The sequence below is a fragment of the Vicugna pacos genome, chromosome 10, assembly GCF_048564905.1.
Source record: "Vicugna pacos chromosome 10, VicPac4, whole genome shotgun sequence".
Classification (NCBI taxonomy): domain Eukaryota; kingdom Metazoa; phylum Chordata; class Mammalia; order Artiodactyla; family Camelidae; genus Vicugna; species Vicugna pacos.
Genome location: NC_132996.1, coordinates 16695657 through 16710885, shown reverse-complemented (window position 1 = coordinate 16710885; position 15229 = coordinate 16695657). Strand labels below are relative to the sequence as shown.

Sequence of the window (15229 nt, the reverse complement as noted above, 5' to 3'; positions counted from 1 at the left end):
TGGGCAGAGGAGTGGTGGAGGTCAGGCCAGAGACCTGGGCAGACATGAAGCAGGCAGGCCCTGGTCATGGAGGGCTTTGGGGTCCAGCTGAGGGCCCTGTGGCTTAGGGAGCTCCTAGACTTTTAAGTGGGGCCAAGGCTCGATCCCTGATTGTCTCTGCTCCAGACAAATGGGTCTCTTCACTGCCTTCATTGTTCCTTCCATGCCATGGCTCACACTGTCCTTGCAGAGTCCAGCCTCAGCCCTCTGGGTAAGTCCTACCCATTCCTGAGGCCTTACTCAAGTCTTAGCCCTGGAATAAAGCCCTTCATGACTACTCCAGTCTACTCCTTCCTCCTTTCCCTACAGTGTTTTCATTCTTACAGTCAGCATCATGCCCCAAAAGAAACACAGTGGAAGGGCCACTATTCACCATTTGTGTTAGCAAAGCATCCTCCTCACTTCACTAGAGGGACCTGGAAGACATAAATTATAATTATGAGACAGTAACCTGTCTCTTTCATGTAGAAAAAAGGCAGAACAAGAGTTGTTTCTACAGCATTGGAAAAAAGGATTCCTTCTCTTTTCTGTTTTACTATCAAAAAAAAAAAAAGAGTGCCTTCAGGTTCAAGTATAAACAAGGTTTTAGTGTGAAAGCCGTGTGTTAATACTGTCAGAGTTAATAACTGTGTGGCCTTAGGCAAGTTACTCAACTTCTTAGAATCTCGATTTATTAATCTGTAAAAGGGGCTAATAATGCCAATTTCACAAGGTCATGAGAAGATCATACAAAATCATTCATGTATTCGTTTGACCTGTTTAGTGTGTGCCTTGCTGTGTTCCAAGCACTGTGCCAGGAGCTGGGCTCTGTGCACAAGAGAGGCACAGCCCTCAGCCTCCGGGAGACTGAGGGTCCCTGGGAGAGAGAGACACTGCACCAGTGATACCACAGTAACTGCCAGCACAATCATCTAGGGAGCCTGGCACCCTGCTCCGTGCCTGGTTCAGAATGCGCCCTCAGCACACATTACTTAGCTCCCTCCCTTTCTTAACTTCTCTCACTCAAAGTAATAGAACAAGTACTGTTCGCTAAAATGCACTAAATCCTTATTTCTGAAATTCTGGGGGGGCTCCTACTGTAAGTAGGTACTGTCTTAGCACCACACAAACTCAGATGGGGCACTGAGGACACCACGGCAAGGTGACCAAGTTCACGTCCTCTCCAGGAGCCTAAGTCAAAGGAGACCCAGCAGAAAATGACCCCATGAAGTCAGCTATCTCAACCTCCAAACCTCTGGCTCACCAGCGCAGACAGTGCACACACACCCAGCCCCAGGGCGAGCGAGCACTGTGCCGGGACTCGAGCTGTGTGGAGGCAAAGGTGCAGCCTCAGACGGGGCCCGGGAAGGCGGCCCCTGAGCGCAGGGGCCGGGCCCTCTCCCGTCCGGCCTCGAAAATATGAAGGGCGGGGGGAGGAAAGGGGACCACCCTTTCCTCTCCTGATGGGCTCAATTCATTTCTAGTGAAAGAAAGCCTGGGTTTCCCTAAGTTTGCTCACCAGTGACAAGGTTATTTAAAGACCTCTGGGCACAATGGCTTTCCTAACCGCCCAGCGGCCTGGGACAAAAGACCCAGAGCCCAGGCGCTGGCCCTGCTCATTGTGAGGCAGCAGCTGCGCGTCCTGCGCCCTGGAGAGAAATTTCCTCCCCCTGCCCTCCCTCACCCCCAGCGCCTGCCCTGTGCTCCCAGCGCCGCTGGGGATAACGGCTGCGCTGGGAGGCGGGTGCAGAGGCTCTGAACAGAAAAGCTTCCTCTTTTATTCCTTTAGCGGCAGCGGGGTAGGGAATAAATCTCACTGGCTTGGGAATTCTGGCAACTGTACTTTGGGCATTGACTGGAGAGTCAGTTGCCTTCTCCTACGTGGTAACCTTGCTGCCTCTGCACTGCCCTGGGGGCCTAAAAATATTTGCCAGTTTGCTGCAAGCGCTTGTTTACAAGTCTACCTCCGCGTTTAGACTCTCAGGGTTCCTTAGGGCAGGTACTGCGTCCTACTTATTTTTAGCTTAGTGCTTGGTTTATAGTATGGAGAAAGAGAGAGAGAACACACGAGGGAATGGATGGATGAATGAACAAAACAACATCAGTGTCCGAGGTTGGACAACTAGATAAGGAAATGCCAGTCCGGACTTTGAAGACCCTACTGGGTCCTCAGAGGCGTCGAGTGGGAAGCGTCATGGGAACAGGGGGTCTATCTGGCTTCATCCATGCAGTTTAGCCCAGCTTTTATGATATTCACTGAGCTTTGTTATTTGAGATTTTGTGTGAATAGAATGTTCGGTGGCTAAGAAAACTGTTTGAAAAGAATATTGGGCTAGATTTTTTTTCCCCTTAGGTCTCTTCCAGCTTTGCTATTTTCTGTGATGGGCAAATACTCGTATCTCTTCCGCTTTTGACCACTGTTAGAACATTCTCCTGCACCTCATTCTTGGAAGGTAAGAGGAAAGACACGAATGAGGGCACTCACTTGCCAAGCATCCATGGTGTGTTCTACTTGGGCCAGAGCTGCAACAGCTAAGCTGCGGCCACCTGGTCCCCACGTGTCCTGGTTCTCCTTACGACTGTGCTGTCCCACACCTCGTGACGGGGTGCAGGGGCTCTTGGGAGTGGTGTTCCAGCCTCTATCTCCAGCTGCATTTTCTCCTGTCTAATTTTAACATAACTTACACTGCACTTCATAGCACCTCTGCTGACTGTCCCAGATGGAGAGGTGACGGCCTCCAGAGGACAAGTGCTGCTGCAGACGGGATGGTCATGGATGCTGTCAAAGAAGAGCTCTTCACTCAAGTTTGAAAAGAACATCCTTAGAGAACCCGACAGTCCTACAGCCTGGACCATCATAAGGTTATGGAGGGACTCCCTACAACTTTATCTATTTACTCAAAGCAAGGGTCTATGGAGCACCTACTGTGCAGAGGGCTACAGGGATACAGGGATGAATACTAAGTTCTTTAGTTAAGGGGCTCCCGTCCTAGTGATGGAGACAACATTAAGAAAATGAAACAAATCAAGATGTTAAACACAGACACAGAAATGTATTCTCTGCTACCTGATTAGAGAGCTGGGAGAGAACTAGTCTCCGTGAGGGCTGGGGGGAGCACTGAGCAAGGTGTCACCGAAAAGGGTCATTTGAATTAGACCTTGACTTTGGACAGATCTTCAAGCTTGGAGGCAAGAGATGGAAGCAGGGCAGGCATGGAGCCCCTGAGGTCAGAGGAGGAGATGTGGGGTGCTGGACCATCCAGGGGCTGAGGCTGAGGGGCAGGGGTACATCAGGCAGTGAGGCTGGAGGGGTAGATCTGACCAGATTGAAACTGGCCCTGCAAACTTTGCAACTGCATTACTCTGGGGGCGGTGGAGAGCCACCAAAGGCTTTCAAGTGCGGTCTGGTGTGCCACGCTAAGGAATGCTAATTATCCTACGGGCAATGGGGAAGGCAGTAAGTACTGACCCAGTCTTCACAGTAAAGAGCTCTCTGGCTGCTGAGTGGAGGACAGGGGAAGGGTGGAGGCTGGAGGCTACATGGCAGTGATAGGCTGTGGTCCTGGTCCATGGGAAGGAGGAGGATGCTCCACAAAGAACAGTGGAGAAAATGAAGTGACATAGAAGGGAAAGCTTCAAAGCACGTTTCAGAGGGAGAAGAAGCAAGGCACGATGCTTCCTAGTGCCCCAAGCACGTGGGGAAGGCGGAAGATGTGCAAGTCTGGGGGACTGGGGCCAGCCCCCATGTCTGCTCCTTAGCACTGCGTGGGCATCTGTGACGCTGGGGTCCTCACAGTCCCTATGATGCTGCCTGTTCCTGGGGTCTGATGAGCCTCTCCAGTGTCAAGGAGTTACTGGCATCAGCCCTTGTGGTTCGGCATGTGCTAAGTGATTGCTCTATTCTGGTGTTCTATTATGACTTTCTGCAGGTCTCCTGTTATGTTGTATCCCCCAAAATTCATGTGTTGAAAGCCTAACCCTCAGTATTTCATGTGACTATATTTAGAGCTAAGGTTTTTAAAAGGGTAATTAAATTAAAATAGGGTCATTTCGGTGTGCCCTAATCCACCATGACTGGTGTCCTTAAAAAAGAGGAAATTAAGATGCAGACACAGAAAAGACCATATGAAGACAGAGGGAGAAGGCAGCCACCTGCAAACCAAGGCGGGAGACCTCAGAAGAAACCAAATCTGCCAATACCTTGATCTTGGTATCATACCTTCAGAGCTATGAGAAGATAAATTTCTGTTGTTTATGGCACCCAATCTGTGGTACTTTGTTGTGGCAGCCCCAGAAAACTAATACACCTCCTGTGAACAAAATCTCACCCAGGGTCCAAGGCTGCCTGAACCCACCTGGGCAGGATAAGCAAAGGCCAGGAACAGGGGCCATGTTCCCTCTTCATATTTCTGTAGCCAGTCCAGCTTCTCCACTGGCCCATTTCTTTATTACAGCCACGGGCACCATGACAACAGATGGGCAGGTGAGTCCAGGGAATTCAGTCACTTGAACAAGAATGGCCCTGGGTTATTACCCACAGGGCACTGCTGCTTTAGTCCAAAGAGCCAGCCAATTGGTTCGTGAAGCTCACAGTAACGCAGCTCCCGGGACACACTCACAGCTGGGTTCCTAGGCGTTGGGAGGGACTGCTCTGCTTATACCAGAATGACTGCTGAGCTTTGCCGAACAAATACCACTTGGAAGAACAAAGTAAACAGAATGCATCTTCAAGAGGGAAAGGCTACTGGAGAGGTCAAGGAGCACTTCCCCAGCTGCGGCGACTTCATTACCACATCCAGGAGAGAGAAGTGTGAGGTCTGATGCTTTCATTAGGCAAACACAGGGCATTTCATTGTAACCGGTGGGGAGACCCGGTTCTCCTAGACAATTACTGGATGTGGCTGGCTCAGCCTCCACATCTGAGATAAGCCATGTATCTGAGGGTTGCTCCTGAAACCAGCAACAAAGGAGCACTTTACCCAGTTCCCCTCCAGATTTGGAGATGTCGCGTTTTCTTTGTCTCTGGCTAACAACAACAGAAAAGGTTAGAACACTAGCGTCCGGAATGTCTGAGGAAGCCCTCCAATTCTGCAAGAACTGGAGAACAGACTTCCTAGTCACTCTTCTGGGAGGAAGTCCAGAAGGAGGAAGCGCACAAAACTTAGGAGCCAAGGAGACCCGCCTATGAATCCAGTTCCGTCAGTTACTAAGTCTGTGACCTTGTGCGATTTGTTAATCCTTCCGCTGGCCTCAGCTTCCTCACCTATAAACCTAGCAGAGATGACGACGGTGGGCTGGGCTCACTGCCAGGAAATGACTCACTTCTGTATGTGAGAGTACAGGTCACTGTTACCTGACAAGGTAACACGGCAGACCAGCAATTCCTCAACCTTTCTTCACTCACCCAGTAAAAGTCAGCCAGCATCTGAATTTCCAGGCACCAATATACAAAACAGACAGGGTCTTCCCACTCCAGGAACTGACACTGCTATTCCCAACCTGCTGGGAATTTTAACACCTGTCACAAAAGGATACTATGACGCTCTGGACACCTTTCTCAAGAGGTGCTACTTTGCTACAACAATAGTAAGAACAACAGCTGTCATCTCCTGTTTGGTTTTATGCTTAGTATTTTGTAAAACAACACTTACATACAGCATATGAGCCACAGAAAGTCTCTGGAACATAAACACACAGCCAGCAAGCTGCAGAGCTAGGAAACAAGCCTGGTCTCCATCTGACTCTGACCTCTGTAGGGATTTTGTAACATACATTCCCCCTAAGTTTAAAGATAATATATGCTTGAGGGGGAGGGTATAGGTCAGTGGTACAGTGCGTGCTTAGCATGCATGAGGTCCTGGATTCAATCCCCAGTACTTCCATTAACAGTAAATAAATCTAATTACCTCCCCCACCAAAAAATTTAAAAACAAAAAAGAAAATTTTAAATCTAAAAAGTAACATATGCTTATTATACACTGAAAAGTTAGTAAGTTACAAGTTAAGAAAAATTAAATAAAAAGCATACCTAATCTCATCACTCAGGGATAACCACTGTATCATTTTGCTCTATTTCCTTTCTATATCTTTTCTGTGCTTAAAAAAAAAAACCTTTGTTTAAACAAAGTTGAGATCATACTATATGTAAAATTTCATATACATATACATATACATGACTTTTTTTTCCACTTGAAATATGATAACCATCTTCCCACATACTAAAACTTCAATCTAAAACATCATTTAAAAATTGAAAAACACTCCAACTGATTATCTAACAATTCTTGCTTTATATACTATCATCGTTTCCAAACTTTCACTATTATCAATTATGCTATGATGAGCAGACATAAAACTTGGCATTTCTGACTTTCATTTAGGTTGAACTACTCACTGCAAGTGGACTTCAGAGACTGATGACTTTTTCTTAATTTAGGCAGTGAATATTTAATGAGCACCCACTAGGTGATAGACAACATTCAAAACTGGTGATGCAGCAATAGGCAAAAAAAAAAAAAAATTTAAAGATAGACAAAATTTCCTTGCCTTCATGAAGCTTCCATCCCAGAACAATTTATACAATTTTGTCTCCTTAGCGTATTGCCAAATCACCTTCAGAAAGGCTAGAGCCACTTACACCCCACTAGCAGTACATAAGTAGCTGTCTTACTGCATTTTCACCAGCACTTAGTATTATGGCTTAAAGTTTTTCTGACAATCTCATAACAGTTAATGGCAATGCTGTATTCCTTAAGGACCTTTCCTCTTCCCTCCCTGCCCCTACATATTCACCACTTCACAAAATACAAGTAAACTGAAAAGACATTTGAATTCCCACCCAGATGGTAAGTTTCAAAGTTGTTTTATTTTCCTCCAGTAAGAAAAAAAATCCCAGCCCAAATCAGCAGTGGAATCACCTCTTATACTTGCAAGGCAACCCTTGAAAGTAGCAGGAAATAATGATGACAAATTCACATCCTGTGAGAGCTTGATGTGTCTGGGAAACAAGTAAGCAGTGAGTTTCTCCAGCCAAATGCCAGGCCTCCTTGGGGGGCTCAGCCAGAACAAGCCAGGTGGGCTCGCTGCAGGGTGGGGGCTGAGGTCAAGATCAAATGAGATTCTTTCACCAAAGCACTTGGTAAGTTACAAAGCACTGGGCAGTAAAAGGGTGTTTTGTTCTTTTTCATGGAGGCCTTTGGAGGGTGTTGAAGATTTTGACAGGACCTTGTAATATCTATGGAAATATATTAAAATAAGTAAATAAAATATCAAAGAAATATAATACTTTTGGAGTGTTTATCGTGTGTTAGAAGTTTTCAGAATATTCTTCTTACCATAAATACACACACTCTGTTTCAGGCACTGCTTTAAGCACTTTCGACTCATGTCATCACCACAATCAGCTTATGATGCAGAAACTATCATCTCCACTTGACAGATGAAGACACTGAAGCACAGTACTTGTAAAGCCAGGGTCTCATCCCAGTTGTCCTGCCTTTAAAGCCTGTGCTCTTAAACACTATCTCGTAAGAAGGAAACTGATGATCAAGTCAAGTAAGTAATCAGCTGGTTCAACGGTTTGGGTCAAGAGAGACTCACGGAGTGCCTTCGGTGAGTCAGGCACTGGGCTGGCCCAAGGTCACAAAGCTCATGTGTGAGAGGGCTGGGCGCTTGGATCAGGCCGTCACTCTCTCTACTACATCTTGCTTAAGGGAAAATGTTTTCTTGTTTGGGTTGATGTCTAAGAGGCAAGGCTGGCACAGGGCACAGTGCTCATAGAACAGAAAGCCACAGCTACAGGAACAGAGGCTCAGCTGTGCTGTGCTTTGGGAAGGCAGTCGTGTTAGGACGCACATCTGGGTGAGCCTCTCTCTATACTTTTGAGGCCCCAGACCCTCTAATATGGTCCAGGTGGTTCAGAATGTATCTTTTTTGGTTCAGATGCCTCCGTGCAATGAAAACAAGTCTTTAGAATTCCAAGAAGTGTTCTTAAAATCCTAGGCCTTGATATTAAAATCTGCTGAACCTTCAGTTATTGAAAATTCTCTTATATTTTGCCCCTGACAACTCACACCATACCTCAGACTGCTTTGATAGCTCCCTTAACGGTTGCCTTCATATTTCAAAACCTATGAAATTACATATTTGAAGGAATTATTCATTTTTTCTTATGGAAAGCATACGCACCCCATAATGCTTTAATAATGACAACCAGATGGATTGAGGGGTCTTTGACAAGGGGTTTCTTTAGCTAATTTGAGAACACACTGAATTTCAGTCTCTTCTGACCAGTGCAAAAACGAGCAGAACGTAAAGTGCCCTATAAATTTCCTACTTGTGCAATTTTAATACTTTCATCATAGTCAGATGAAATGTATTTAATGCCAAGTCTCCCCTTTCTCCATTTTGAAAGTACAGGTTTTAGCCCTTACTCAGGAAAGCCCAAGAAATGTTTAACCAGAAGAACTGGATCCTGGTAGTAGTTCCCACTCAAAATTCACCCCATAGTACCTCCCAGTCATGCTTATGCTCCGACCTCCTTCTTTCTTACTCTCAAAAGACGTTAAAACAGTTTCTTACTTACATGTAGAATCACAGGATGTTAGGGATGGAAGAGACCTTAACAGTCACCTGGTCTACTCTGTCATGTTATAGCTGAGGAAACCTGGAATTTCAGAAAGGTTCTGTGATGTGGTTGAGATCATGTAGGGAGGAAGCGGCAGAATTTAGACCTGAACCTCATTCTACATGTAATGTCCATCTGTCATATCACTTTGCCTCTCTCTTCTGCTTGCATTTTCTGCAGTTTCTCTCCTTTTTCTTTATGTTTTCCATTTCCCTTATCAGAACCAGGTCTCAGATGATGATGGGATGGGTCAAACCATGCTGGTGGGTGTGAAGTATGTATCCCATTGTGATTCTGACATTAATTTCCTTAATGATTAATGATGTTGAACATCTTTTCCTGTGCTATTGGCCATTTGTATATCTTCTTTGGAGAAAGGTCTATTCAAGAACTTTGCTCATTTTTTTAGCTGTTTTATTTGTTTTTTGTCCTTTTGTTGTTGAGTTATAAGAGTTCCCTGTATATTCTGGATTCTAAATAATGATCAGATATATGACCTGTAAACATTTTCTCTCATTTTGTAGCTGATCTTCGTATCTTAATGCTGGGTTTCTGTCTAAGTCTGTTGCTTACTCAGAGAGACGTCTTATGATACTAAAGAGTTTATTTTCATATTTTTAAGTACAGTTGTCTTATGCCCGTGAAACTATAAATGTTTGTTTTGGAAAACTACATTTGTTAAATCTGTCATAGAAATCTGTTATTAAACTTTCTGTTTTATAGCAGAAAAAAATCAACAAGTATTAATTAAGCATCTACTATGTCCCCTATCCTCAACATATTTTGATTTAATTTTGAGCAGGACTTTTATTACAGCCATGGTTACCCCCTACATAATCCAGTTCGGTATATGGGGAAAGTGATGGAATTAGTGCTCAGCTTCATGGCTAGCTAAGCTCAGACAGGCTGCTTTGCCTCAGCCCCTCAATTTTTCTTACCTGTAGGATGGGGGTGATCATACCCACTCTGCCTCCCTTTGAGGGCTCCTGTGAGGATTGAATGAGGAAAATGAGAATCTGCACGAGGGAATCAGAATAACCCTGAAATAACCTTGTCCACACCCAACACACACACACAGAAAAGCACTTCATACACTGTTATCCATGTACTGGTGTTCTCCTGGGCGGGCCAGGCCACAAAGTGTCCTCACCGCACTGCTGGAGTGAGTTTCCTAAAACACAAATCTGACTGTGTTGCTCTGCCTTCTAAAACCCTACAGTGGCTCCCCCTCTTCTAAGAAAGCCTTGGTGATCTTACCCCTCGGTCTCTTCTCTGGCTTTGACCTAAAGGGCCCTAGGCCCGGCTGTCTGCATCACCTCTGCCTCCCCTCGGAGCATCTGCATGTGCTATTCCACACACACTCGTTTTGAATGTTGGACATGCCTCCAAGTCATGGAGTCTGAGACCTGTGACCAGGAGTCGGTCCTAGGAAGCATCTTAGAAGCATGATGGAGAGGAAATTACTCTGCGTTTTGAAGACTTTTTTGGGGGAGCTCAATTCTGCCACCAAGAGCTGCGTGACTCCGGGCCAGCTCTCTGGGCCTCAGCTTCCTTATCCATTAATTCAAGTGAGCTCATAGTCCTTTTCAGTCTCTGACATGGCATTTCCTCTATGAACAATATTTTTTAACCTTTACTGAGGTATAATTGACAAATAAAACTATAATATATTCAAAGTGTACAATATGATGATTTACTACACATACATGTCATGGAATAATTCCTTCCACTGAATTAACACATCCATCACTTTGCACATCTACCCTTTTGCACGCGTACGTGAGAACACCTAAGTTCTACTCTCTCAGCAAATTTTATTTACACAATACAGTATTATCAACTACAGTCACCATGCTGTACCTTAGATCAGATCCTTGTAACTGGAAGTCTGTACCCTTTGACCAACATCTCCCCATTTCCCCCACCCCCAGCCCCTGGCAGCCACCATTCTACTCTCTGTTTCTATGTATTCAAATAATTTTTTTTAAAGATTTCACATATAAGTGATACCAGGCAGTATTTGTATGAACAAGTATTTTCTGTTGCATTACATTGAAGTCAGTGGTCCTTCATAATAGTCACTGTTCACTGATCTTTACTATTTTAGGCTCTATTTAAATACATTATTTTAAATCTTTGTAATAACCCTTTGAAATAGATTTTTTAAATTACACCTGTTTTAGACGTGGAATGGACAGTAATTTGCCTGAATCGCACAGCCAGAGAGGGAGGAGCTAGCCAGGGTTCAAACCCAGGCAGCCTGGCTCCAAAGCCCACAGTGTTTTCACTTCAAGTCCCTTCCTCCAGGACTCTTCCAATGACTTTCTTTTCCCTGAGTCTGCCTCCACCCGAGGGGCCTCCCACAACCGCCCAGAAATCCTCGACTATGTCTCCACTCTACCAACTTTCTAAGGGTTTCCAAAGCCCACATGCGCTTCTCCTAGAGAAGGATCTGGAGTCCACTCCATGTAGCACAGAGGAGACTCCACCTCTCCTCCCTCCCCAAAGCTGTCTTTTAAGAATAACATGTACCATACGACATATGACATTTGAGAATAACAGGAACAGCAATATCATGTGACCCTCACATAGCAAAGACCAGTGTATCCCTTGCTGTCTATCTTATGAGAAAACCACAGCAGTTCCATAAGTTAAGGGAGGGCTGATTTTATAGATGACACGACTGAGGCTCAGACAGTTCATCTGCCCAAGGTCACACACCTGGCTCCATGTACACCATCCCCCTCCTGGGCCGAGCTAGAGTTTGGGGGAAATATCTCAGGGACCTGCCTTACTAAGGTTCTCTTTGTGGACAGAAAAGGGAAGGGAGTGTCTCTGGATAGTTACAGCCACACACTCAGGTGCCACTCAGATGGAGCCCTGGCCTTGACCCTAAAGAATCAATCAGTGGCCAGCCTGTGGTGAAGCTATTTCCAGGACCTTTCAGGATTCTCACATTCCACTACACAGGCTTCGCCCGTGCCCCACACGCGTGACAGTCCCCCAAAATGTCCCTGACAACCCCACTGACTGATGCTCCCCAGATGCTGCTCCGGCCTCGAGGTTCGCACATGGGGATGAGGGAGAAACCCACCATCACCCAATGGAAACTGGCAGTCCCTGGTGCTGATGATTCTTCCTGTAAGAAGAAAATGGAGGAAATTCGGTGGCACAGTGTAGTGACTTTGGCTGGTTGACTGGTTTTGAGTTGGAGGTCATTTGTCTGGCTTTGGATTTAACTGGTGTTTACCCTTCCTGTCTTAATCATCCCTACTTCTTTTTCTAATTCATGTGTCACCAGGAGAAAGAACTGTAAATATGGGAGGTTGCTGTTTTCAGCAAATTCACTCAGTAACCAATGCCAAACCAGGCTTTGCCTGAAAGCCAGTCTGTGGCACTGACAAGAGAGGGAGATAGGGTTACACTTCTTGTAAACCAACAGCTTGATTTTCACTTTGGCACGCTGGCTTTTGTTGTTACTGTTGTTATTCTGGACTGAAGGAGAGGCTTATTTTTCATAGCTGGGTTTATGATTTGGTGTAACACTGCTCCTTGAACCTTGCTGAGCAACTTCCATTCACGGCCTTCAAGAATGCTAGCAGTCCACCTCCTCTCAGAGAGATCCTTTTAAATTGCAAATGTGATTATGCTGCTCCTTTTTAGGGGGAGGGGATATTCTGGTCAAAAATTACTTTTCAGACTTGTTGATTGGGCTGATATTTACCTGGCATTCCGGCAGCACTGTGAAGTTGGCTGGCCTCTGTTTTGACTGGTTTACACACAGGTCATTAAATATTTTGTGTATCACCCTACTTAATAATCTCTACTTCTACCCTTGTGCTTGTAGCACTAAGTCAAGCCATCACAGGAAACACATCATGCTTTACATAAACCAAGGTCTCTTATCTTCTCCTACCTTTACCTTGGAAGCCCATAACTTTCCCTAACTCCTCTCATCCTTTAATGTTCTCAGGTCTGTGAGATCTCCCCTAACCCCTTCCTCTCTCCCTTTTCTCACCATGCACACTGTGAGTCTTTCTTTCTCTCTGGTTCCACAGTGCTGCCTGACACCAATGAGCTGGGACACAGTCAAGTCAGTACCATCGGAAGAAAGCAAACTAGCAAAGTCAGTCCTTCTCAGAAGAGAGTTACAGACTCCTAGAGGTGGAAGGGATCTAAGACGGTCCTTCCCACCCTCTTCTTTGATAGATGTTTTTTCAGCGTCTAGTCAAGCACTTCCAAAGATGGAGAAGTCAGTGTCTGGGGAAGGTTTATCTTTGCATAGAGTAAAAGTTGATCTCGAAACAAACTCTGCCCATATGCCCTTGGCCTGCCTTCTGGAGATGCAGCATAAGCCTACTTCTCATTCTTGAGGACCCTTCAGATATTTAAGGAGGGATGTCATGTGCCTTCTGTCCTTCAGAAAAAGGTTGGGGTCCTGGAATCATTTTTTCCAGGCATGCCAGGCTGAGGATTGTGCCATGACTGTACCCTTGAGCCAAAGGACCTGTCAGGTTGTTTCCCAAATGTTTGGCACAAGGCTGTTGTTTGGGGAAACATAAATACATTTTATTCCAGAATTGATTAGCTTAAGCATAAGCAGTACATTCCTTTAAATACAAGGTTACAAGTGAAGAAAAGGTTTTAAATGAAAATAACAGAAGGCATTTCTCAGAGAGAGAAGTTCCAAACATTGGATCAGGCAGGTTGAAGTTCAGCTGCAGCTCCTTATTTGTGAAATGTTATGCTTGTTTGCCTGTTTCTTGCAGAGAGACAAGGAGGGAGCCAAAAGAGAAGGTTCTGTGCTTCTGAGTCCATGCACGCTGCCTTCATCTGAGGAAAGATTCCTAGGAGGGGCCACTGTGGGGAGCTGGAGACCACTCTGCAGTGAAAGCTAATTCTAGGAAAAATAAGTGTGCACGTGGTGGAATGGGTCTGGGCAGTGTCTGAATCTATTTTGGGAAATGATCCTGGAATTTTCCTCTGAGAATCTGCTCACAAGAGTGATGTTTTTAGGTAGGGTTTCAACGCAGTTTTGCCCCAAGGCCAAACAATGTTGACTCAAATACCCTCCAAGCTCCCTCTAGAGGTTCAAGTGTGCAGCTGCCAGCAGAGTTTCCAGGCTGGGAAGCCTGCCCCAGGATCCAGGGAGGGGTCAAGAGACACACAAGGGGTTACCAATTCTTTCTGTTAATCAGAGCGAAATCTGTTGGTTGAAAAAAATTAGAAAACAAAACAAAACTCCATGCTCTAAATAAAGTAAGGTTGAGATCAAATGGATCATGAATATACATTCATATAGAAGAGCTAATAACTGGTAATATTCTAAAATTTCAAGTGAAGTAACAGGCTGATGGTTCAAAATACAATGAAAAAAAAGCGAAAATTCTTAATGACTTCCCTGCATTCTCTCATGTAACTTTCACAAGCTCCCTTTTAGACAGATACGGTTATTAGCACCATTTACAGATCAGGAAGCAGGGACTTACAGGAGTTAAATCCTTTGTCCTAGTTCATGCAGTTCATATCTGGTGACGCCAGGCCTGGAACCCTAGTCTGTGCTCTTAAACAATAAAATAGTGCTTTCTCATTGGAGGAAACTGGACTCGTCAAGATTAAAAACTAGTCCCAGGCACCCAACAAGCAGTGGTACCGTTAATGAGGGGCTTGACTGAGAGGGCACATACAACACCTGGTCCATCGTGAATATTCAGTGGAAACCTTCCCCTCTGAAATGATCACCAATCTGGTTACATGCGTCCTGTGTCTTCCAGAGCACAGAGTCCCCCTGGGAGACAGTCCATGCCACTTAATTTTTGCATCCTATCCCCTAGACCTGTCTGCTGCCTATAATGGGTGCTGCATACACACTGTGAGGTGACAATGAATGGTTGGATGCCATTGCCTGTCCTCCAGGAGCTTACAGTCTGCTAGAAATGACATGATTTGTGCGCACACACACACACACCAGTATAATTATAATACTAGCCAGAAGTGAGTTAAAATATTATTAAAGAGATAAACCAGCAACTCCTCACTCTTCATTTATACGAAGCCAGAAGGAAACTTGCTCATGTACAAGGAGATGTGAAGAAACAACTGCAAAATTGTTTCTAATGGTAAAAATTGGGAACAACTAAACTTTCATCAACAAAGGCATGGAAAAGTACGTTTCAGTTTACTGATACAATGGAATGGTATATACAGTAATTAAAATGAATGGAATGAGTGGTCTAAAACTAAAAGTATTACATGGATAACTCACAAAACACAATAAATGAAAAATGAATGATAATGATCACTAACATTTATTTAACACTTAGTAAGTGTCAGGCACTGCTTTATGCACTTTGCATGTATTAACTCATTTAGTCCTCACCTTCTGAGGGTAGATACTATCACCAGACCTTCCTTAGAAATGAGGACATTGAAGGATGCCTACATTTGATATAATCGCTAAGATGTTTAAATGTATGCAAAACGACTCTAATTGAAGAATATATCCATAGGTATTAAGAGTATTAAAAAATTCACAGGAACCTCAAGAAGACAGTGACTACACTGGGGGTGGCAAAAGGGAGGGGA

General features: G+C 44.8%; 1 protein-coding gene across 5 annotated transcripts in view; it reads right to left on the bottom strand.

Annotated features, from left to right (window-relative positions):
• The window catches only part of ME3 (malic enzyme 3), a 168412-nt gene that overhangs the window by 109538 nt on the left and 43645 nt on the right, over positions 1–15229 (bottom strand). For 2 of the 5 annotated variants that reach the window (XM_072969034.1, XM_072969036.1), the window contains exon 3: positions 9583–9630. The exons of 1 other annotated variant lie outside the window; for it this stretch is intronic. In XM_072969034.1, coding sequence (XP_072825135.1) covers positions 9583–9630 — 48 coding nt within the window. Of the gene's footprint in view, positions 1–5422; positions 5459–8602; positions 8676–9582; positions 9631–15229 lie in introns of those variants that run through there. 2 more of the 5 variants (XM_072969039.1, XM_072969038.1) reach the window with 2 other exon arrangements.